This window comes from Netta rufina, assembly GCF_964035555.1.
Source record: "Netta rufina genome assembly, chromosome: 2".
NCBI lineage: Eukaryota > Metazoa > Chordata > Aves > Anseriformes > Anatidae > Netta > Netta rufina.
This window is the reverse complement of record NC_140124.1, coordinates 60,007,156-60,033,205: the sequence shown is the minus strand read 5'-3', so window position 1 is coordinate 60,033,205 and position 26,050 is coordinate 60,007,156. Positions and strand designations below refer to the sequence as shown.

The window sequence follows — 26,050 nt, the reverse complement described above, 5'->3', positions numbered from 1 at the left end:
CCTTATCTCAACCTTTGAGCCCTTTTCATTGTATTTTCTCCCCGTTCCTCTTTGAGGAGGGAGAGTGAGAGAGCAGTTGTGGTGGAGCTCGGCTGCCCACTCGAGTGGAACCACCACAGGGGAATGAAGGGGCAGGTGCCAATCAGTTCTCTTTAGTGATCAGTGATAGGACCCACGGGAATGGTGTCAAGCTGCAACAGGGGAGGTTCAGACTGGATATCAGGAAGAGGTTCTTCAGTGAGAGGGTGGTCTTGCACTGGAACAGGTGACACAGTTATGGCACCAAGACTGTCAGAGTTTAAGCAGCATTTGGACTATGCTCTCAGTCACATGGTCTCAGTTTTTGGGTAGACCTGTGTGGTGCCAGGAGTTGGACTCAAAGACCCTTGTGGGTCCCTTCCAACTCTGGATATTGTATTGTATTCTAATTTGTGACTTACTGTGAGGCCACTACATTTTTGAAGAGTTCTGTTTCACCAGATATTTTTACAGATCCAAATAAAAATTAATTTGAGAATATACCTCTCCAAGGAAACATTGAATGAGTGTGATCTGTTGCTCTATAGGACTTGTAAAGAAACTGCATGCTGGCAGTCAGGAAGCAAGAACCTGCTATAATTATTCAGCTCATGCCATTGAATTTCAGCACAGTATCTTATTAGCACTATTATTCCATGCACCAAGAGGCCAAGGCTATTACAGCTTGCCAAAATAATCCCTATCACTATCAGCCATGCTGGTACTCCTGGGTTTGTAGCTGAAGGCCCAGCACTGATGAAATTCCTCCAAACATTCAGTGATGTTGCCTGTTGCCCACTAACAGTACATGTTACAGTAGCATTTTGTTATTGAGGATGCTTGAACAAAGCTGGAAAAATAACAGCTCACTACAACATAGGTTGTTGTTTTTTTTCCTTCCAGTTTTACAAACAGCAATGACTATTCACAATAATTCCTCCCAATATTTAACTCAACAATTGCTTAAGTTACAGATTTCATGATAGTCTTCTGTCTGCAGGAAAAAAAGGAGGTTAAAAGAAAACATTGACAAAAAAGGAATTGTTAATGACTTTGCAAAAATTAGAAGTTCATTGCTCACAGGACATCTCTCCTCTCCCTCACAGTTTGAGCTCGGCCAGTCTTTGAAGTGTAGCATGCTGCCAACATCAGCTCTCACCATCTGTCACAGAATTCAACAGCTAACTTGGGGCACGCTCCTGCCAGCTGCCCCAGGGAACCAAATGCCTAAACACAAATAAAAAGCCTTCTTTCAACATCCACACGGTAAGAAAGCTGGAATATCATCTGGAGACTTGAAGAAGAGGACAATTCTAAACTGCTGTTTTCATATCACTTTTGTCTTCCTGCCACCTCCTAGGCAAACAGCTTCATCCAACAGGCTTTGCTGCAACTCTCGGCTCCAGTTTGCCAGCACAGCTCACTGCAGAGCAGGGCAGCTGCCTCATTACATGGGGCCAGGATAATGTGGGAAGGAAATCACTCCTGCCCAAAGTCCCACTGCTACAAAGGAAAATCACAGCCACCTCCTGCAGTTGCCAAACTGCCCAGCAAAGACAGAAAAATATCCAAGCTATTTTTGAGCCTAGGCATAAAGCTGAACCAAGACATGCTGGAGGTTACAAACTCTTCCTATTTTATTTTTATGCAGTAGTTAAAAGAGTGAGGTCAGACCAACAAAAAGCTCCAGAATTGGGATGCCTTTGTATCAATTCCTGAGCCATGTTGGCAAAGTGACTTTAAATGAAAAGAAGATACTATACACAGAAACATTTCCTTTCCTTCTTTATTCTTCAGACGTGCTTTCAGACTTCTGATCAATAAAAGCAGGGTATACACAAGAAACCATATAGAAGGTGACATGAGATAGCCTAAAACATCTCACCAAGAAGCCCAAAACACAAATACGTATTCCTCAGAGGATACCTGTGAGCTGAAACGGGCTGTTTGAATAACGCTGCTCAGTGCTAAGCCCACCATAGTCAGGTGAAGTTTTTGATGTGTCCCCTAGCCAACATTTTGGTCATTAAAACATTCCTGCTGCTAGCTGATCATCCTGCACCCCTGCTGAAAGTCAGTGCTGCCACAGCAGAGTCAAAATAACACAGCATATGCCTCATGCCACAACCAACAGCACTCACAGAGTTTGGCCTCTTCCTTCAAATCCACCTTCCTCAGTTGTTGGAGCCGAGTCCCTGGATGTTACACTGAAGTGACTCATGCACAAGCACGTTAACTCCACCAAACCACAGCTGCTGGGGGAGGAGTGGGGCAGATCGACTCAAGGCTCAAAAATCTTGAAACAAAGTTTGCTAGAGTACATTCAACTGAAGCCTCAACAGACACCAAGATACCAAAATGCAGCCTTTGGTAGTCAAATAGGACCTTTTAGTGCAGAACACACACACACAAAACTAAACCTACAAGTTAGTTATTGGCAAATCATATTATACTGAAAAATATAAGATTTCAGGCTACAGCTAATAGATGCAGCAAAAATTCTTAAAGAAAATTCCCTTTTTAAAGGCACAAGTAATCTGAAGAGGGACAGTATAGCTCCAAAGCTAAGTACCCAGCATCCAAAGTTCTTGTAATTTCATTTCTTGATGCTAGAAAACACTTTGTCTCCAAATCTCAAGTACAGTCCCCTCATCAGTGCTAAAAGACATTACAGCAGTTACACTTTTGTGTAATAGCTGCTTGTTGGGTAAATAGGTAAAAATTCCAAACAACATAAAAGAAACCCACGGCATTTCAAGAACTCACAAAGGATAAACTAAGTTAAGCCTGATCTAATAGTCTGGTATCTTTAGTAACTTGGGAAAACTTACTTGTCATTGCAATAGTAAAATAAGCAAAGCATCTTCTAGAACTGCAGCTTGAAACTGAATAATGTACTGCATCTTATGTTTTTCTAAGTCCACTTTCAATGGGCTGAAAACAACCAACAGTTTAGAAAGGCAGTAATTTAGCAGAGATGTTTTTGCAGCAAACCTGCAAATATTTTTATATTTTACAGTCTGCTGGATGACATAAGTGGAGTCAAGAAAAACATCCATTCCAGACGCTTGCATCTAAAAACAAAATAAAACCAAGAGGATGAAGAAGCAGTGTATCAAAATTTCACCTGCACCTGCACTCAGGCCTTTTATTGGATTGAAATAAAGAGACAGAAACATGAGATTTCATCTTCCAGTGTGGCAAAGAGTGCACCAGACCACTAAGAACTCATATAAAAGGCAAGGCTGTTCTTGCACTGGTGTGACTCTAAAACAAAAGCCAGGCATTTCTAAAAACAGTAATGCTGGAACATTTTCGCTCTTTGAACAGAATTAAACAGCTCAAGACCAGCTATGGACTGCATGCTGTGAGATCTTTATAATATGTCCTTTTTGGCTCATTGAGTTTGAATAGGAAGACATAAAATTCAGAAATAAACGTACATGCGTTACTGAAGGGAGTCTGCATAATGTTTTCTACCAGTTTGGCAGTGACAGCACTATATAGCCTTATGTCCTGGGCAATTTATTAACTGAGAATCTCACACTAAGCATGTACCATTATGGTAGTTAGTTTCCTAGGAGGGAAAACACAAGACAGAGCAGGCTACTCCTCTTTTGCCACCATTTCTAGCACAGAGCATATATTTTCCCTAAATTACTTTGCCATTTTTTTTTTTTTGCAATTACAGCTGTGTCTCTGTTGCAAGAGACTTGGATTTTCAGGAAAGGTTGACACCAAAGAGGCTCTTTTCCTTAAGAGTTGGGGCAGGAATTTTCAGGAGATATTGGAAGGAAGTGGAAAGTAAACGAAATGATGTATTTAACTGTAAGCATCTGTGAAAGTAAAGGCCCTGGGGGTGGGTCTTTTACTTGTGGGCTGTCAAAAAGCTAAAAATAGGTAGCTGAGTACCTGGGTGTGGTCTGCCTCCAACCCTGTTTGGAGGCTTGTTAACATATACATATCAACCTTAATGACAACTGTATGACAAGAGGTCTGGCCCAGGAAATTTAAAGGCAGTGCCGTCTTGTGCTGCCACATTAGAGCCATTACATGTCAAACCTTTAGATACTCGGTCAAAACATAGAGGAAACAGAGCATGCCAAATAATTCCTTTCAGAGATACAAATTAACTTACCTTAAGCTGACCTATTTCTTTAAACTTGTAAACTTCAAATTCCCAGAGTTCTGTGTTTTTGCCAAGAATTTTCTGGCACTTTCTGGAAGGAAGATGAAAGGGAGAGAATAAATTATAAATACACAGAATAATACAAACGTGACAGCATTACCGCATGATTCTTTCCTCCTCTCTTCTCCCTTATCAGAGCTCTTTCAAAGGTCACTAATTTTGGCAAGCACTGCTTCAAGCAGAGTATGCCAGGTAACTCCTCCTGTAAGGGCTTACAATTTCATTGCATTCAGGAGAACCTGACTGCTTACTATGCATTCGGTCTTATTGATTAGGAACACATTAGCTTAATGAGTGAAAAATTTAAGTTTCAGCTAAATAAAATTAAGTGCTTAAAGATGTACATACACATACATATGAAAATACAAATCTCAGGTGATTTCTTATGCTTCAGATAACCAAATTTGACATTTTGGTTACATGCATGGAAACACAAATTATCTTCTGAAGATCTTACATGCATTGACACAGTAATAAGATCAACATCCAAAGAAAACTTCGATGTTGAAAATCTAGTGTGGTTTCGAAAAAATCACGGCTTATTTTCAAAAATATGTATGTCCCAATTACAATTAAACTTAAGATTCCAGTCACTTTTGGGTCACTACAGGCAACAAAATATAGAACACAGTAACATATCTATATGTTTTGATACCTTAGAGACTCCACAACACAAGGAAAATCAACATTTCAAAATATTTCAAAATCATTAATTGCTTCCAATTTTTCTCACTGACACATTTTAGCCAGCAAAGATGATCTCTTAATATCTTACCGAGCAGCCAGATCATACTCTCCTTTCTCTACTAGGTGATTTATATAGGCTAAGCCAATGTCCTAAAGGGAGCAAAAATAAGGAGTTAGTTATAAAAGTTTGGAAATCAAGTACTTTACTGCTACAATAACTACCATTTCAGCTGTAGGCCTTGTTGTTAGGTTAAGCACCAGGCCCTAAGTGAATACCCCCAGTTCTTTAGATGTAGGGCCCATGGAATAGTCAACACAAAATGTTTGCCTAGATCACTAAAGGACTCAAATTAAGATGCTCTTTTAAATAATTTTCATAATCTCATTGACACTGAGAAGAGTGTACCACTTCTGTATGTTAAGGACGGTTCAAAAAACATAGCTGATCATTCAGTACTTGCATTATTTATCTCAAAAATAAGAACATCAACCACTGTCTGAGACACCTTCTCTGTCAACACAAAGTTTTCATTCAAGAAAAATGTTGGTGGAGAATGTAAATTACAGAATGGGTTGGGTTGGAAGGGACCTTAAAGATCATCCAGTTCCAACCCCCCTGCCATGGGAAGGGACACCTCCCACTAGACCAGGTTGCCAAAAGCCCCATCTAGCCTGGCCTTAAACACTTCCAGGGATAGAATATCTACAACTTCTCTGGGCAACCTGTTCCAGTGCCTCACAATCCTCATCGTAAACAATTTTTACTTTATATCTGATCTAAATCTAGCCTCTTTTAGTTTTAAGCCATTACTTCTTATCCTGTCACTACACAAAGAGTCCCTCCCCATCTTCCCTGTGAGGCCTCCTTTAGCTACTGAAAGGCCACTATAAGCTCTCCCTAGAGCCTTCTCTTCCCCAGGCTGAACAACCCCAACTCTGTCTTCACAGGAGAGGTACTCCAGCTCTCCAACCCTAATGAAGTTTTCCTGCTGCTTCATAAAGTAAAGAAATTATATATAATAATCTCACAAAGTTCTCAGTAATAACATACTAAATTCATCTTCTCAAGAGTTTATCACATAGGTCAACTGTAAAGTAATTTGGTAGGCATTTAATACATTAAGTCAAACCACCATGCCTTATATTGTAATCCCCATGGTAGTGTCAAGGTCAACATAGACCAGTGTATTCACTGCATAATGGAAGAGTCATATTGCTAAAAACGCATTTTTTCCAGCCACAAAGAGGGCTGTAAAATGAAAGAAGTCCTTGTTTCCTGAAAAGACAGACATTTGGGAAGGTCTTCTCAGACAGAACATATTTTTTTATGATCAAAATCAAAGACAGTACTGAGAACAGCAGAATGTGAATGGAGATATCCAATAGCTTCGATCAGTCAATCTATTACAAAGCTGGAAAAAAGAAAAGCCATAAATATACTCCAGACTTTTGGATTTCATGCTACTACATGAACCATCTCTGTATTTTCAACTTCACCATTCCTGAGAATGAAGATTGCTGGCAGCCTCTCTCCTGTAGGCCAGTCTCCCAGCAAGCAGAGAAGACAGTGTAAGGAAAGGGCTGCAGTTGTATAAGATCCGTGCACTCTGCTGAGGAGGTACAGAGGGGCATGCTCATTCCTGCAAACTAAAAAAGGCCCAAGACATCCACCTGACTTGGCAGGTGGTGCAACTGTGGTGTCATTGGTCTGATCGCTGATAGGCACTGAGAACATGATTTGTTGTAAATCCCTGTACCACCAAGACTTTACTTAGAGCTTGATATCAACAATTTTTCCCTTAGGTTTTGCGTTAGGGGCCAAACACTCAATGACTGTGCTTGTGTATACCCACAATGAATTGAAACCTAGTGGAATAAATTTTTGCAAACCAAGAGAAAAGCATAAATATATATATATTCTAATGTATTGTCAGGATGTCCTCTAAGAATTTTTACATCTTCTGCAAGGGTCATGAAGCAGCTAAATCACGCAAGCTGTGATAGGTGATGGCATGCCATTAGGGCTTGATTCAACTTTTAGACAGCATCAGAAGAAAAGAATTTTTAAGATGTATTTATATGCAATGTGCATATTGTAGAAATAATCTGGCTAAAAATTAAACACCTCTTCAAACACTTTGTACCTGAAAAGAACACTTCCATTAAAGAAACACCAGTATTAACAAAATACCAATGTGTTCATACTGAGGTCAATTTAAAAATAAAATAAGTGAAAATTAGTGATGCTTTTGTGGCTGTTATATTATCTCCCTCACTCTTTTGTCTATAACAACAATATCCTTTTTTGTGCTCTGAAGGAACTATAAACATGGGAAATAACTATACAGGGGAAAAGAAGCTTAACTATGTAAAATAATGAGAATTGCAAAGCAACATGAGAGAGCTAGATGTGAAACTGCAACTGAATTTCAATAGCATTTAAAAGGTCTTCCAACGGCACCTTTGAAACTCCTGCCAAAACCCTGTCAAACATACAAGGTAAAAGTTAGAGAAATGTGTCACCCCCCAACCCAATCTCTAATATTGTAATACTGTGTTACTTGAAACAACAGAAAATTTAAAACAAAAGCAAAAGCAAACAAAAACCCCATGAGCAATCAGAGAAGTGCAATTCTCTTCTTTTTAATGTCAATAGCACCTTCATAAAATCCACATCCTTTTGTGTTTCACACACTAACATTCCTGTTCTGCAGCTGAAACCAGGAAATCGAATGCTAGTCAGAGTATGCCTGACAGCTATTGTCTGGTGTGACACAGAACAGGGAATGTATTTGTAGCATCTCACAGTGCTCTAAAAGAAATCAGATATTTTGTTTTGAATAGAAGTTTTGAGACTTACCAAAATCTTGTGCTTTTTTATGGTTTTCTGACTGATCTCAGCTGCCATCAAAGCTTCCTATATTCAAAAAGTAGAAAACTGAGATACTAGCCAAATACACAAACTTTCAATACAGAAAGCTCTAGAACTGCATAAATCAACTATTTCTTTTTCAGAGCAGGGTGTTTGAAGCAGTAGAATTTTTAATGCCATGGCTGAATGAACAGCTTTGAATTCATACTCAAACAAAAGCAGTCAACCAAAGAGAAAACTACTTTTGTTTCCATCTGGGTTCACTCCACATTACTATATTAGGATCAAATCTCAAGATTACAACGAAACAGACAATGCAATCCCATTGGATCATTTTCAAATGAGAACCCTTCACTACCAAAACCTGTGAAAAAAATCATCAGGATGGCATTGGGGGAAGGGTATGCTTTTCTCTTTTGTACCCCAAAAGCCTTCTCCAATCAGTATGATTTATATTTAAGTGTCATTTGCAGTTCCTCTCCCTCCTTCAAGTGCATAGAAACAAAGCTGGCACTTTTACAAACAAAATGAAACCTTTAACATACATCATAACACACAAGCTATCTGCTACCTTGAATAGCTTTCACAAAGACACGCACACAGCTGTCACTTGCAAATTACTGGAGTCTTCAGGGACCAAATGCTGTGATTTACATAAACGGCATAACTGTGTTCATCATGTGAGTTTTTTATTCAGATGCAAAATCATCCTCAAGGATTTAAACAAATCTGCATGAGGAATATCATGACAGCAGTAACGGAAGGAGCAAGTGCTGAACAGCAATTTTTTCTTATAATGGGCATCCAACGAATAACACGTAAATAAGGATTTGAAAGTTACTTCATGCACAGTAACAAGTGTTTTTAAATCACTGGCTGCAGGACAGCAGAATCCAGAACACTGGGTGCATGTTGAGATTGTCTGTAAGAATTTAATATCGTTTTAGGTGTTAAGATACAAATGCTTAAAAACACTAATATTTAGAAAACTAACTGCTGAGCTGCTTTTTCAAAGGGAGTTATATATCCTTGTTTTTCAATATTGGCTCTGTTTTTTTTTGGCGAATAATACTGCTTTCAGCACCAACACCTACACTTGGAACCCATATTATTTTACTTTTAAAAACTTCGGTGTTGAAGGTAAGTAACATGGAACAACACGCAATGCCCTAACACCATTTTTGTTCTATATTGAAAGCAATATAGAATGGGAAAATCTAATATCCCTCACTATGTCCATTTCCCTTCCCTCTTTAGTCAGAAGAGATCTAGAAAAACACCCACACTGCTCAGTAGTCAACTGTTCTGCTGCTTTAAAGTCAAAAACCAGCTTTAATAATTTTTAGTAACAGATAATTTAATAACAGCTAAATTAATAACAGCTGTTTAGTAACATCATATCTGATGTTGAGGGCAGTATTCACAGCATTTAATTCATCCACGTCATTTGGGTGCAATTCTGACGAGTTTTTCCAGTAAGAAGTCTAACTCTCCACAGAGGCAATGCAGAGATGTATGGTCAACACCTGCCCTCACAATCATTTAGACAATGACTGAAGGAACAGAAAATATTTAATCCAAATGATCTAGCTAAGTTCATCACCCCACCACAACTTCAAAACCAGGTAAGTCTGAAGGAAAGACTGTTGTAAAAATTACTTCATATTTCTTCTTTTCCAGAAGCCAGTCAATGTGGTCATCTTGGTCCCGCTCTTTAGCCACAACCACGTCTCTTGGGCTGATGATATAAAAAAGTGATTCACCTTCCGAATACTCTGCAAATACATACACGATTTTATTATTATTATATTTTCCTTAAGTAAAGCTCTGCTTTTTAGTACACCCTTGAGGGGAATTTAAGAAAAGGAAGCCAGCAAAGCTACTCCAGCTGAACATGCTTCTTTGGGAAGCTGGATTCTCCAATAAATTAGAACTGGTTTAAATGGCAAAATAGCTTTCAAAAAAAAAATCACTACAGCTTATTGCAAATTCTGATTCATCCACTACGTGTAAACTTTATGATGGTTTAGAACACATTATTATACTTTTAGAAGACTATTACACCACATGGCCTGCAATAAACTTATCCTCCCCATCAAGGTCAAGGCCATCAAAAACATAAATGATAGATGCCATAACCCCTGGGGACACAGCACATCATTACAGCAATGCATTTGCAATGCTATAAGTTAAGGTTGTATGTATAATGCATTTGCTTATACCATAAGTCTTTATTTTTGAGTAAGCCCAAAGTAAAAATGTACTTAAAGGTAAAACCAAGCACAGAAGACTGCTGTTCAGAATAATTATTATTTGCAGAGAACCCATGAAGAATCACTATATTTTGTGGGTATGGGAAAGAAGCCCATCCCCCAGCCTGTAGCTGTATCTATGCATGCATACAAATACAGTCCCGAACCTATAAGCAATCCACAAAATACTGCTTGTTTTAAAGCCATCTAAAAAAATCTAGACTTGTCAGGTTAACTAGAATATTCATTAAGCATAAAAGTAGAACTGTGGGCATCAGTGTTCTGCTTTTGGACAGGTATAAAGCAATCTCAATTCCACTGATAGCAGCAGAGATGTTCTGGAGATCAGGAGGAGATATAGTTTATTTCTAGTGGCTTAAGGGCACTGATGAACACAGAGGCCTGCCAAGCCTATGATTTGAACTGTGCTGCCAGAGAAGTTGTTTAATAATCAGATTCATGGATTTTAAAAGCCAGAAGGTATGTTTCTGTTTAACACTGGCTATATCATCTTCACCAAGGATTTCTGCATCAGCTGTGCCATGCATCTTCCTGAACTACAATACATATATCAGAAAATCACACTGGCTTATTTAAAAAACTGGTATATGCTGTGCCAGAGTTTATTCTCCTTGCCTGTTACATAATTAAACCCATCTTCAAGGCTGAACTAGCCAAACTCCAGTTTCTACTCATTTTACCACTTTAAGGTCTGTCATATGCTGGAAGCTTTATCAGCACAGAAAAGCTAAATAAATACTAAAGTGAACCTTTTAAGCTGATCTTACTGCTGAAATCATGTTTATTCCATCTTGGGCTTTAACATAGCTTTTCCAGACACTGTTTCATTCATTTCAGTATTCCTGAAGCCCTTCTAGGTTTGCCCAATGATATGGAAGAGCTCCTAAAGATCATGTTGAGTAGGGCTCTATCAAAGATAATTCTTTCCATGACACTGCACATTACACAAGATCTAAATTTCTCCCTACCACACTATGTGTGGCTTAATAAATGGCATTGAAAATCATGTGTAAATACACCCCTTTGCAAATAAAGCATGTTTGTGTTTTTTCATCTGACTTGTTCTTGTGGACTTCAGCGTACACTTCAGTGTCATAAGCAGTTCCAGACTGTTATTCAAGGAGATAGCAAAAATGAAAAAGGAGGCTCAAAGTATTTCCAAATCAGGTCATTTTAATTCACTTCCAAAACCACAACAAAATAATATTAAGGACACCTACCTAAATGATAATCTCTACATTCATTTTCCTGAAATCCTCGTACTGTTAGCGCATCAGAAGAAATCTCCTCACAAGACTCAGGCAGGGGCTGTACAATGTCCAGCCTGGGCCGCGCACAACACTCCACCTCCTAGAAAAACACAAATGTCTTAGCTGCATCCTATACAATTTACTTAGCAATACCAGCTGATGGTCACCTATGAATAAGGTTGAAATTCAACAACTGCAGCCATTCCCAAAGATGCAGTATCAGTATTCTCTTGGCACTAGGTACTCAGTTTCGAACCACATGAGTTGTAAAAACGTGACCTACTGAGGAGCTGTAATTGCATCTGGAACACAAAGGAAAGTTATCCCAACTCTTGGCTTGCTTCCCTTGAAAAGGAGATTCAGCCAAGACACAGGTCTAAATTTCTAAATTCTACCCCGAGTCTGACCATTATTTTTCTACTCTTGGTCACAGAAGTTTCCAGAGCTATCAAAGATGATCATCAACCACTGTGTTCAATAAACAATGGAACAATTTCAGAGACTTGTCAGCTGGGCTCAGGCCCTGGAGGACAGAGCTCTAAAAAAACAATGTTATTCCAGTACAAAGATTAACTTTTTTTGAGGTGTTTTGTTTGTTTCTTTGTTTTTTAAAGAAGTTTGCACTTCTAAGCATCCAACAGCAACAGAGCTAAAATTAGTTTGAGAATAAACTAAAACCTTTGCTGTGCTGGTGATATTCAGTAATGTGAACTTTGGCAGTGCAAAGTAGGTGGTTAAGGTAAGATGACAACACAGGGAAATCACTGGCTTCAGCTAGCTTTATTTTTAATTAGGTTAAGGTCCAAGATAATGCATTATTTCATATTTCTAGCTATGAATAGTAGCAAAATACAGAGTGCGAGAACAGGGCAATGCAAGAAGTGGATTTACACAGCTCCAGCCTATGCATTTGGCTGCAGCATCACTTGGTCTTTCCCTGATTTAACTGTTCCAGAGCAAGTGAAAAATGAAACACAGCCATGAGTTCAACTCAGATGCAATTTGTAACAACTAAGAAGTTGTTATTTGAAAGCTGTGAAATCAAGCGTAGCAAGAACAGTGTTCCTCACAACCCAGCAGCATCCATAGTGAGTGATCAGCTCAACCAGCCTGCGCTCCGCGGAGCTGAGGTGGTAAGCAGGGGGCTCCCATCAGGCCAGGTCACAGCACAGTGCTGGGAAGAAGTCCTTTTGTCTCCTTGCTATAGGTACTCAGGGGACTGGGAGGCTATCAAAGTCCAGCTTGCAGTTTGCTGTTTGCTTAAAAGGCTAATTAAAGGCAAACGCATGAGAAATTTCTTTCCTATGTTCTATTACCATTGTATTACCTGACATGCTCTTTTCATCCTTCTTCCCTAAAGCAGCCAGAATGAGTTTCACCTTTCTCAGTTACTACTGGCTTTCCACTAGCTCCCTTCTTCGTTACTGACAACTTCCCCATTTCCTTGCTTCCTTGCGTTCCAGCCTGCCTTTTCCTCCCCCTTCTCATCCCATTTGTTTGCCTCCTTTTCTTTCGCTGACTCTCACACACTAGAGGACTACTACGCCGGCTCTCTGGGGAAACTGTGCTGTGACATTATTTTTCTCCTTCGTATAAATAAAGAAATAATAATCTGACATCCTGCAGCAGAGCTGGAAGCTAACCCTATTGATTTCGGCAGGCTCGAGCGTTTGTTTGAACCTACAGCATTTCATCGCCTAGCAACTTGTGCACCCAGTTGCTCGAGGTTACTATGGCGATGGGTGCCTAATGCAGACGTGCTATCAAAGAGATGATCAAGAGCATCTGCCACTCTCACACTGCGACTTCAAGGGTTTCCTCTGCTACCTCGCCTTTCATTCGGCAGTATGAAATAAATGTCGGAGCCAGCCGCCATGCGCACCCGCTCGCTGTAGGAACAGCTGACACAAATCCTAATTTTTAGCTATCTATGCGCAGATCTTGGTGCAACACAGCTAAGGTCTTGGAGGTGAGGTGAGCAACAATGCTACTTGGCTTGCACCAACGCATCCCACCCAGCACTGTGACTCCTATTGTCTGAGTTCATCAGCTTCACTGCTCTCATTACTTCTGAGGCGCAGTGTCAGCAAGGTGCTTCTTCGGCTATAAGGATCCTTCAGTTCTTTTGGTGCAGAAATAGCAGAAAGAATGAGAGAAAAGGAGAGGAAAAGAGAGAGGGAGGGGAAAAAGGAAGAAAAAAAGCAAGACTACCTAGGGACCTTCTCCATTTCCTGCAGGAAACAAAGGAACCCAGACAGGACTTTTAAAAGGTAAATCCATTAGTCTTCAGCGTGACCTCCACTGCCCTGATTTGATAGGTCAGAGAAGTCTCAAGCACTGCTCACTACAAGCTGACTACAAACTCTTTCATGGGTAATCAGATCTGTGTGACTGGTGCAAGCCCTAACTCACCAGACGTGGCTTGGCACTGTGATGAAATTGTAACGTAAAAACAATTACCGTTTTTTCTGAAATCTCCTTTACATATGAAAGTATAACAAGCTGGTCACAAAGAGGAGCGAGCCCACTGATATAAAACTCAGTGTCAAACTGGAAAACTGAAACACAGGAAAGAAAACAGGTTGTTAGGCAAACAAATGTATGAACTGCTCCCTAAGAAAAAAACACAACTGATTTTTCAGAGACAACCACCGGCACCCAGTATCAGTTCAGAGAAACGAAGACGTGATACATATAACAAACCTACAGTCCTCCCAGTTGGATCAGCAAGATGATGAAAAATTACATTTAACAGATTAAATTCCATTAAGGCTTGCAAGAAGAAATGTTTGTGCTCCAGGACATGCCAGAGATGAAACATATTAAATGAATGGTCAGCTAGACTTTCAGTAACTGCGCTGGGGGGGTTGGGCTGGGAGGACTAAAGAAAAAAACATCACCAAAACTCAGTAAAATAGGTAACGTATGAAACATCTTTGTAGGTTTGCATATTTGCAGCAAGTCATGTTGCCTTAAGAGAATCACGCTTGCTACATCTGATATGATCTTGCTACATCTGATATGATATGTATGATAAATGAAAACACAAAGCTCATTATTAATTTATCATCATGAGAAGATTTACAGATACACTCGTTACTAAGAAAAGATACAGTTAAATAGTGGCTTTGCTTGTTCTTAAAACTGAAAATGTAATTTCCTAAACTGTCTTATTTCAAGACCAATTTAAGTGTGGATTATTTTGAGATAAAAAGAAAAAGATTTGAACTGTATTTACAAAAAGGCCCATTGAAGCACGTCTTCCACAGATATAACTATTTAATTTTTATTATGTATGGGTTTAACAGAACAGGCATTAAACATCTGGGGCTCTCTTTTTTCTGGGTGCCTCTCTCATGGAGCCCAAACACAACATTGGGAATTTGATGAAGTACCAAGACCAAGTGTTTTCATTAATTAGTATTTGTATTAGCAAACTTATTCTTGTAAAATAAGGTATATCAGATCCACCGTAACTTTCTCCCAATAAATGGCTTCAGGAAAATCTAAGTATAAGTAGAAAATAAATGTCTCCTTGCTTTCTAATTAGCAAGCTACATTACTATTACCTATCGTTCATTGAAATAGGTACTAATTATTTTAATAAAGAAAATAGAAAATACAGTATAATGACAGTAAATATAGAGTTAATTTTCTTCAGCTATGGTAATAAGAAGAAACAAGAGAAATAATCATCATCCTGCAAAAGAAGAAAAAAAATACTGACAAATAGAATAAAGATTTGACATCTGTCTTTCCCTGAATAAGCAAATGCTGTTTTTCTCTTAACGACCGTTGACACTTTGAGATCACTGGGGGACCAAAGCATGGCATAAGGGTAAAACACAATCTATTCTAGGAAAGAATAGGTTCACGTTTGTAATCCTGAATGCAATTTTTTTTGTTCTATCCTGCAAGACTGATGAGATTACTTGTACTGCACCAACATAGTGCTCTGAATGGTGGCTTTAAACCAACCATGTTAAGAACGTCTATGTAATAAATCTTATTCCCAGTTTACTACCTAATATTTGGCATTCTACAAAAACATGTGAGCCAGACACAAGAACACAGAAAACTAAAATGAAGCGAAATCCAAAGCAGTAGGTAGAAGGACAGCAAAGAAATATTTGTTGACAGCTTAAAAAATGACAAGAGAAGGTTTTAGAGGCATCTAAAATATTGTCATTTGAATTTGGAGAGAAAAACAGGGTGGTGAATGGTATCTTTATAAAGATTATAGGGGCAGTTTTCAAAAATCCCATGTTTGACCTGCACTGGAGCTTCAGTTCCTTAGCCAGGGAGGCACTGCTAAAAACGATTGTAACACCCCTGTAATGGTGTATTTAGGATAAAGCAGCACTGCTGTTCAGCAAGACAAAAAAGAAAATCACTTGAAGCTTTGTTTTTTAATAGAGTTTAGTTTCCTTGGTTTCACTTTCAGCTTTCTCTCAGCTCATCCTCCTCAAGAGGCCTTGTGGAAACACAATGCTCCAGCTCTGCTGCGACAGCCTTGAACAAAGACCACCTGGCACAGACAGTGCTTCTTGACCTAGCAGAAACCTTTGAGGCAGCTCATCAAAAACAGTTTTACTGAAAAATTACAGCAGTTATAGCTGTACAGAACACTACGAGGTTAATTTGACTTATTCTCTGGACAGTGTGTTGTGAAAAAGGTGGGGGGAAATCCAACACGGAGGTATTGCAGAAATGCTGCTAATTTGAAAAAGATCCAAAACAATTAAACCAGGTGTATCACTGAAGTAAATGGAAATGAAAGCGGTATTACCATTTGTCATGCATGTTTATGCCTGTCATAAGAAAGGACAGAAGATATGCTGACAGTGGATCTACTTTATGTTCACCAGCTATATACAACTGTCAAACAAATTACTAGGAAGCACAAAGACAAAACCTGTAAATCACCTTGCTCATTAAATGAAATGTACAAAATACACAATACAGTACATGCTACCTTGTTTACCCAAATAAAACTTCTTTCTCTGTGTTTTAAAGATACACAAGCAGTAGACTGAAACTAAAAAGGTCTGTTCTGTTTAATCAAATCTCAAAAAAACAGTCCCTGCTTCTCCACTGCAGATTTAGCATGTGAAATTTTGTTTACAGTGATATCAGAAGGTTTTGCCATTCATTTCAACAGGGCCAAGGTTTCCATGTTATCTTTTGAGAAAGTAGCCAGGAAGCTGCATAGAATGAACGTGAAACTTAATGTGCAGATGAAAAGAAGTCTTGTTATTGAATTTTATTTTATTTTATTTTTTTTAATTCCATATGATGTATGAGAGAAACCTACCATGAATTCCGGTGCACTGCTACCTGCTGGGGTGATGTCAGTATGCACTCCCAAACTACCTTTTCACCAGCTACTTCAAGCACATCTGCAAATTTTGCAGTCATTTCTGCTGGCTGCAGTATAACATACCCTTAAGTGTTCTAAAGGTAGTGTCTCCAACACCAGTGTTTTTACTGAGCTAGGTTGTTTATGCAAAACAAATAGTATACTAAATGGCATGCTTCGATTAACTATTACTATCAGGTTCACGCAGTTGCATTTGATATAATTTTTGCCCCACAGTGTATGCATTCAGTTCCAATTACAGGACCAGCAAAGGCTTTTGTCCTACATTATCATTATTTAAGTTGTCTTGAGGTGCATACAGGCAAATTACATATACACAGTTTACTTTTAAAGAAATAAAAGAATACTACTACTTTTAGATGTGTTATCAACATAAACCTTGAATACAAACCTCACATATCTAATATTAATAAATTTCTAATATTCATAATTTTCTTTGAAAATCATTATATATTAATACCTGCATCAGCATTTGAGTTTTTCTGTACTCAGATGGTTTCTCTCTCCTGCTAGACTCCACAACAGTCTTCATAAATTCAGATTTCCAGGGTAGACCTACTTCTGACTAGGAACCTGAGCAGAAAGCTCAAGATGTGCCCAGTTAATGAAATGTCAGCCACAACTCAAAAGGAAACAGAAATTTCTGGGGAGGACCAGTGAAGTAACCACGTGAGTGTCCTTTATTTGTGCTCAAGTATCCTTACAATTGCCTGCAATTTTTCTCCCCATATAAGTGAAAATTAAGCAACTATTTACCTAACCATATACATGTTGCAATGACATTTTAATGGACTGTTCCCTTCAGTAGGAAGAGCAGTAGGGTAAGACACTTATCAGTGGTAGGACCTATACACCAGTGATTACAAAAACAGAATTCCTCAGTTTATGCTCCCAAAATCACAATTCATAGCCTTCACTCTTCATTTAAAAATAATATATTAGAAAAAGTGTGATCTTCAAATTTATTTTTGATTGCAGAAAGTTTGGAAAGGCTTTAAGAGAAAAATTAATAGTGATCAATTAATCATTCTTAAGATAACCTCAAATGCCACAGAGCAAAGAGGATGAGCATTTTCACTGAAATAAATCAGGGCACTATAAATGATATTGTAAAATTTAATATGATGACAGAAAAAAAAAAAAGCTTAAAATCGGTGAAAAGTCTGTAAAACCTCTATAGCTGAAAGTTGTTGCCTTACTAGCTACCAGCACAAAATGGAAATAAGCAAGAATTTTGCTATTGAATATAATTTATCTCAACTACAGTATCACACGAATTAGAAACATCAAGAAAAAAAAGAACAACAAACAAACAGAACAACTGTTTGGTCATGCCAGTAATCATCTATCTGGGGCATTCTGCTCTTTCAATTAAATTAGCAAATGTTTTGTGTACTGTACGCAGTGCCACAACTTGCTGTCTTACTTGCAGTCAGGCTTCGTGAAATGGCAGTGCTACACTGGGGCTGAAATCCTCTTACCCCTATTTTTTCCCACACAACAATAAAATCATCTTCAGAAATATGGCAATTGTCTTTACAGTTCTGCAGACAGAAGCACCTGCAACCTTTAAGCAAATCCCATAGAAACCTTGATGACAGCCAGAAAGTCAGAACCTTAAGTTTCAAAGCTTCAAAGTTGATTTTCTGAAAAACTATTTTTTTCCATTACAGACTGAACTGAAAAGACTTTATCAACAAACAGGGAAAATATCCAATAGTTTGATAGTAATTAGTTTGATAGTCTGAAATATTTTTTTTTAATCAAGGAATTTACAAATGATCAGTTTTGTCTCATGACAAAAGATGACGAACAGAAGTCTAAGTGGATTCAGTTATACAAATGGATTTTTTTTCCTTTCTTTTTTTTTTGGCAGTTTGCTTTTCAGAATGTAGTCAGACATAGTCCAATTAAATGTTTGCATAAATCAGCATATAAAATTGATAACATTTATTCATCATTGATTTACTGCTCACCCTATTTGTTAAGCAAGCTTTAAGCTCTGTCTATGTAAAGACAAATAAGCTGCTATGGTAGATCCCAGTATCTCACTTTACAAACCAAGAAATAAATATTCCCATGTTTTCTTTTCAGATAAAAGTGTGTGATCTCAGTACTTGATGGTAACTGGGCATGCAGCGGTACAGCTATTCCCTCACAAAACATGAAGATGTGTTGTTACAAGAATATCCACGTGCAATTCTTATACCAGAAGTCTGCTTTGTCAGGAATGCGGGGGAATGCACATGGGAGACAAGTGCTCAAGGCACTGCTGGCTACTTGGCGCCTGGAATTAAGCTGAGATTCCTCAGATAAAATCTGCACTAACATGAATTGAATAGGAAGTCTCTAATCTACTTCTAGTCTTTTACTGACTTTCAATGTTAATTTTTATTTTCCGCTATCATTAGAGAGCCAAACTGCAGCATAGGTAAAGCAACTCACGAAGGATCCATAAACTTGAGCTGCCTGATAAAGTCACCTGAGGACTACTTCATGCTTGTAAGATGCACAGTTTCACTTTGAAAAGGAATTGCATTAGCTGCAAAGTGCTAATTAGTTCATTAGGAAGCAGCCTTCTAGCAGGCTACATTTGAGTAGGGCTCCCTGTTTAGAAGTTGTCCAGCATTACAGCTTTTGTACATGTAGAGGGAGCAAGCAGAGAGGTCAAGCAATCTTTAAGAACGATCACAATGGCATTTAGTCCACGTTAAGCCTGTAATTCAATACCAATACTTTCTAATCAATACGCTACTTCATGGTGGTAGCTGACAGAGCTAAACTGATAGGATCTGCTCAGCTAACATACATTTAAAACTAAATAGAAACATTTCACCGGAGTTTATCTTTGACACTGAATGGAGACTCATGTAAGCAATGAACTGTAACATGGAACCAGGGACAACAGAACAGATTAATAAAGAAAAGCACCATTAATACACCAAGATGTATAAATAAACTTGGTAATATCATACAGATCTCAATACATGAGAACTCTCTATTTTTTTTTAATTTCTCTTGCGTGCTACCACAGCATTATCTTCTTTGAAGTACAACATCCACAACTGCTCAGTGGTGGTACTTTCCCACACCATGGGCCATCTGGTTTAGAATTTGAGTAGGTACCATATTTACTTTCTGCCTCAGAGCAAATATGGCTGCGTGTCAAGATAAAATCCTTGCACCACAGGATCCTGTGGACCTAACTTGCAAGGCTGGAGATGCTCTGCTTCCTTATTCACTGGGCTACAAGCCACTGAAGAAATATTTACAGTCTACTGATGCCACCAAAGTTTGCTATTGTGTTATTGTAGAACTTTGAGGTCTTCAGAATGTCTCTAAAAACACAAATCTGAAACTGCTGAGATATGAGAAATCACCATATTGTCATAGGATCCATACATATTACCCTGATGAGCTGATGCCAAGATGTTATAAGCCAAAAGGATATGTATGGCAGGGTAGCTGAATATCCTTCAGATATTCTTGTCTTGTGTAAATTCTTTACATTATGAGAGTAAATCAGCTTACACACCCACTTAGAATATTAATACTCTTGCAAAAAAACTATACAGGCTGCTGGTCAGTCTGCCCAATAATAATTTCAGACCTTACAGCTATGCATTTGAGAAGTAAAAGTTTAAACTATAGTAAAATTGAAAAAGATGCTGTGGAATAACATAACTCTCAAAGACCTTCTGTGTGATTACATCAAAAGCTACTGTATTGTCTATTGAGACTTGAACAAATATCTCACTTTTCCCTCCCAGCATACAATCCACGTTCCAATGAGTAGTACTGGCAGAATTTGGCAGAGCCATTTCAGTGCTTTGACATGAAACCGGAAATAAAAATGTCAAGCACATCATTAACAGGCTAAGTGAGATAAAACTGCAGTCCTCAAGAATACAGAGAAGAAATTTAGGCTAAAAATTGCATAAAAATATGTAAAAGTAAGTTCTGCAAAAATCTCTAACCTTCAAAATTGTACCTAAATAGTTTGATGACAGCTTTTTATCATTTTTCAATGAAGTTCCAATAGACAGTCTTGTAAGCCTAGCTCCCTCCCTGTTAACATACTACAACTGAAGTTGTAGAAGTTCCCTCTGTTCACTTAACACTATGTAACTCACCTCATTTATTTCCTAAAAGCTACTTAGACGTACAGAAAAGATTTATATAGGTGTTCTGAAGGTAAAACTCAAGGCTGAACTTTTCCTTGACATAATTCTCTCAAAAATCCTAGAATTCCATGGTTAATTGGTTAATTATTCTTTTGGGACTATATACTCTTTACCAACAAATAGCTTTCAAGAAGTCTCAGTTAATGGTCAGGCATGCCTTCACTCAGTATCCAGAATTCCTAAAGAATTTAATGTCAGAACATCCTCGCTGATTTTCAAAAGCTACTTTAGAACAGTTCTTTTCTGAAATCATAAAGCAGTATGCATCTGCAGTACGCATATGTCATGTACCACTCTGGTCAGCATGCTCACCTGAGTCAGGATTTTGTTTGAACACTCTTGTTTACAGTCTCATGTCATCACAGTCAAGACAAGGAAGCACAAAACTTTACAAACAGTTGTCTATTCTGCACTGCAGAGTCCCAGAGGGCCTGCTTATCTTGGCAGTGTTACCTCTTCATAGATCTTTCCTCATCAGAAGCTTCTTCTGGGAACAGAATAGTTTTTGTTTGCCCCCCGCCCCTCAAATTTTGTTTGAATTTCTTGACATTTTTTGTCAAGACCTTTTCCATTAATCACCAATAACAAAATTATTCACATCACCAGAAGAAACATGAAAGCAAAGTACAAAATGCAGAAGCAAAAAAAGCAACAACAAGAAATTCAAATCAACTTTCTAGAGCTATACTGAAGAGATGCTCAGAAAAAAAAAAAAAAAAGTTATGAGCAGGGTAGCTAAACAACGAGTAATTGATTAAGCTCGTGTCTGTTTTCTCCTTATATCACTACACCCCATCATCATTTAACCAAGACGAAAACCCAAGTTCTCTGTAAAACTTTCTGCCTGAAAGGAAAGTTGAGACATCCGCTCTTTCTTTACACAAGGCTCTCTGATTTTGGGAGAGCACAGAATTTAAGACCTTATGATTACAAAAAATAAATAAATATGCAGGACATCATGACAACCTCATCAAGTAAAAACGAGCAGACATTTATGTTACATGTTGTCTCTGAACTCTAACACCTTTTCAGGCTGAATGTGAAAACAAACCTTTGAAAGCTTATCTGATTGTGAAAAGGCACATGTTCACACAACCATACCTATTTCCACGTAGCGGTTTGGAAGGTCACGCATTTCACTGGCATGCCGCTCCTTTACTGAGCAAATCTAGGAAACAGATATTTGGATCATTATGATGAATACACATTCCTAAAATTACGCTAACTTTCCCCAGAAACTTTCTTACTGAGGTGTTCTTAGACAGGCAATTCTCTGCTTTGAAAAACACTGACTTTAGAACAGTGATGATGCATCACTGAGGAAGAAAACCCAACAGGAAAGTTGTGACTGTAGCCCACAGCCTTATAAATATGCTGGGAGAGGAGAAGATGGGCCACCAGACAGAAAGAAATCTGAAAGCACATGCTCACTACCATTTCTTAGAGCAGCATATGAGTTTGGTTTTGCTATCTTCTCACACTTAGTGTCTCATTACCTTACTATTTCAGTAAGCACATGCTACTGCAACTCCAAGTAACAGGAGGAGAGCACATATGTATAAAGAAATGCAGACACCCAAATGTTGTGAAGCACATGTAATACAAGGGGAAAGACAGATGCCAAACTTATGACAAACCTCCTCATTTGTAAAACTCTAAGTTTAATGCTCCAAAAGGTTTTTATGCTTCACCTACCTCACTTCACCCTCCCTCTCCATCTACTCCTACCAAGCACTTTAATTTCCCACTGTGCAATGATGTAGCAAGCTGTTATTAGAAAACATCTAACAGGCTCTAACAAACTCCTGTCAGGTGCTGGTCTGTACAAATCAGTCTGCTGTGCACAAGTTCGAAATGCCAGTTCCCTGCTGAAAGCGAAGCAAAGTCCGAAGCAACCTGTCCCCCACCCCCTTTTTTCTTTCCCCTTGGCTGACTGAAGTTCTGTGTTTGTATTAGCAACGATGAACTCCTCAGCCCCCAAAATAAGTCTCTCCAAAAATAACTCATGATAAGTTGTCCTTCCTTAATGCTAATTAAAAGAAATTAATTCAACAGCCCCTCTAAAAGCTTTCAAAAGAGGAAAGCTCTTGAAGGCACAGAGGAGAGAAGTGTCCCTGAGGATTACACTTGCTGCATGCTCACACACAGAAATCTGTCTGACCGCTGGGTGTCTTATCACTCCTCCTCCTCCTCACGAGGGTCAGTCCAATGACATTTCTATGGCAGCAGGCATTCTGCAGACTGTAGTCAAACCAAACTCTATTTTTTTTGATTGTCTTTGCTTTTCAGAAATAATCCTCTGTTTGTCTGTGATAACAGTAAGCATTTATTACAAAGACAGGTAATTGCACCTTTACTGAATTTCCCCAGCCAATAATCAGCGTTAAATTATCCTTCCAGCAAAGGCTGCAGGGATACATATCGGGGCGAAGGCTTATGTCATCTCGAGGCACGTTGGTAATTCGTTGCTTGGAAATCATGTCAAGTATCTTCACGCCCTGAAAGTTTAAATACAAGAGAACTTTATTCAGTATGAAAAACTCTTACCCACCAGAGCCCATTTTATTTTGCACAGTAAGACAGTCATAGCAGCTTATGGCACAAGTTGCAGGGTAGGGATGAAAGTGCCAACACAAATAGCTGTTGATACAAAGACCAATCTCACCCAGGAGGCGACAGGAGAAACGATGAGATTAGAGTGAGTTAAATATTGTAAATATGCATGCTAAATACAAAGATTTCATGAGTCAACAAGTGACAGATTAGCAATTCCAGTCATGAACCAGACCAGCTTGTTTAGGCTGGTGCTACTAGTGGAGAAGCAAAAGCATCTTCCAAAACATTCCCCATCAAGAAACAGAAATTTCCACCTCAGAAAAAAAAACGAAAAGATGAAGTAACAACAAATTAAGGTAAATGAAGACAATCTGTGCTTCTATAAAAATGTATTTATACTCTTATGTTGAAAGAAAAAAAGGAAACATACTTAAATGATGCTTGGTTTTATATGGTGTGATTTTTCACTGCCTCCTCAGGAAATATCTCAAACTAACACAACAAAAAGTTTAAAGACAGGAAGATTAAAGTCATTTTAGAGGGAGGGAGAGGGGGAAGAGACATCGATTGAATTTTTCCATACCATTTAGAAAATGTGAGCTATAACCTTTCTAGTAGCAAAATGGAGATTAATTTCATGTTAAATAATAATTTCTTTCTTTGTGATTTAAAAACAAAAGTTGCCAACATAAAACCAAGCATTTAAGTAGATATTTCCCTTAAGCTCGGTGAGCAGAAAACCACATCTCATGATCACAAAAAAGGGATGGAAAGGACCTTGAAAGGTCAGCATCCAGGATGCTATTCCACGTTTGGATTTTTGCAGTTACAAAACTGATTCAAAAGATTCCCCTGCTTGTTTCTGCCATGCCTGCTCTCAACCCCTCAAGTTTCTGTGTCCCCAGCTATACCAGTTCAACTGTTTTTAAGTAAAAGAATCTAAACACAAGGGTCATGATCTAAGCCAGATCTAAGCTAGAAGCTTGGTTTTCCCTCCTCCCCACCCTCTCCTTTTCTTAAAAAAGAAAATCAAACTCCTTAAATTTCTGTGATTCTGTAAATCTTTAAATCACAAGGAGCAGTAAGTAGTATGGAGGTGAACAGAAAGACTCCTATTGGCATCTTTTAGGTTAAAGGTCATCAAGCATCAAAGTTTCAAAACAAACAAAAAAGCCAAAAAGAAACATAAAAACAAATCAACAAAAACTTGTACATGTCATCTGCAACGTACAGAGCCCAGATCTCAGGATGGCATAAAGAAGGAGCTTATGCTTTGTGTTTTCTAAACTCATCTCATAACGTTTGCAATCTTGTTTGAACTGCATTTTAATAAAGCTGTCTTTTATTAATCTCACCACTTTGTCTTTAAGTATGATTTCCAAATTAGTGACCCATATCACATCTCCTGTTTTTCAACAAGGCAGCAAATTGAATTCTATATGGGGCAGACAAGCTTACATTTAAAGTGGCTCTCCAACCAGCACGGTAGAATCCTCTATAGTTAAAGCATGCCATTTGCGCTGTAACTGAAAGGACTTCCAGTCTCAATTTCCTGTCATGAAGGAGCCTAAAATGTGTTTTTGTGAGAGTTAGGCAAGTTAATGCTGCTAAGGATTTGGTCCTCAGGTGTCTCGGTCTGTAAGACTTGTACTCTTTGTCATGGAAGAAGGAGAAGAGAGAAAAGTGGCAAGCATGGGAGCAGAATCAGACCCTGCCTAATGAATTGGAAGCCCATCTTGGAATGTCCAATGTCTAGCAAGCATGCAGACAGTGTGCAATAAAAAAACCAAAAACACATGAGAAAATAAGAACTAGATACAGACAGTAAATGGCAAGGCTGTAAATGATTTTCTCCGACATACTTTGAAAGAAAAAAAAAAAAAAGGAACAAATACCTTGCTTGAGGATGGAGAAATTTTTAAGAAGGTAAAGGGGGAAGGGACGGGAAAAGGCCAATAACCAAATATATTAATCTTTTGGAGGGCAAGTGTCATTTCATTTCTCATTGAAAGATAGGCCCTGACCATGGCTTTTTGTCTCTGACAGATGGCTCTCAACATTTTATTAGTATTCTGTGTTCTGATGTGACACATCATCTCTAGGGATAGCTCTCCTCAACTGTCCTATCTATTCCCTGCAGATTCACCTAGAATATATATTTTAATTGTATGGCTCTGAAAAAAAACCAAAACCTTCCAAAGGGTTAATGTTACGAAAATCAAGCACTTCCTTAAGCTATAGTGCTAATATATAGTCATTAAAGGGGAGCAAATAAACACAAAGACCACCGCTAACAATTTCATATCAAGCTGTTTTTAAATGGAATAAAAGAACAATGGCTTTAAAATATTTTAATACATGCATCCTTCCAGGAGGGAAAAAAGAAGGGAGAAAGCAAATGCTTTCAGAAATATCTTCACCACATTTTAAAATAAAAATCTGGAATTTAGACATGATACATACTTAAAAATGTATCCCTCTCTGCTGAGCTTTGAAACACAGACCTTGACCCATCAATTACATATACACTGTTAGGTGAAATGCAACACTCAGCATGAAAGCAGGAGTTCCCTTTAAAATATGAATTACACTTATAGCAAAAAGGGCTTGTTTTCTCTTAAGTCTAGCCTTTTCAAGTAGC

General features: G+C 38.3%; 1 protein-coding gene across 4 annotated transcripts in view; it reads right to left on the bottom strand.

The window, feature by feature from the left end:
* VPS41 (VPS41 subunit of HOPS complex) overlaps positions 1 to 26,050 on the bottom strand; it is a 110,442-nt gene that overhangs the window by 26,262 nt on the left and 58,130 nt on the right. For all 4 annotated transcript variants that reach the window (XM_084281859.1, XM_084281860.1, XM_084281862.1 and 1 more), the window contains exons 9-16: positions 23,205 to 23,351; positions 21,955 to 22,021; positions 13,750 to 13,847; positions 11,260 to 11,389; positions 9,426 to 9,541; positions 7,755 to 7,811; positions 4,983 to 5,044; positions 4,157 to 4,238 (exon numbers count right to left, since the gene is read on the bottom strand). In XM_084281859.1, the coding sequence (XP_084137985.1) occupies positions 4,157 to 4,238; positions 4,983 to 5,044; positions 7,755 to 7,811; positions 9,426 to 9,541; positions 11,260 to 11,389; positions 13,750 to 13,847; positions 21,955 to 22,021; positions 23,205 to 23,351 (759 nt within the window). The remainder of the gene's footprint in view (positions 1 to 4,156; positions 4,239 to 4,982; positions 5,045 to 7,754; positions 7,812 to 9,425; positions 9,542 to 11,259; positions 11,390 to 13,749; positions 13,848 to 21,954; positions 22,022 to 23,204; positions 23,352 to 26,050) is intronic.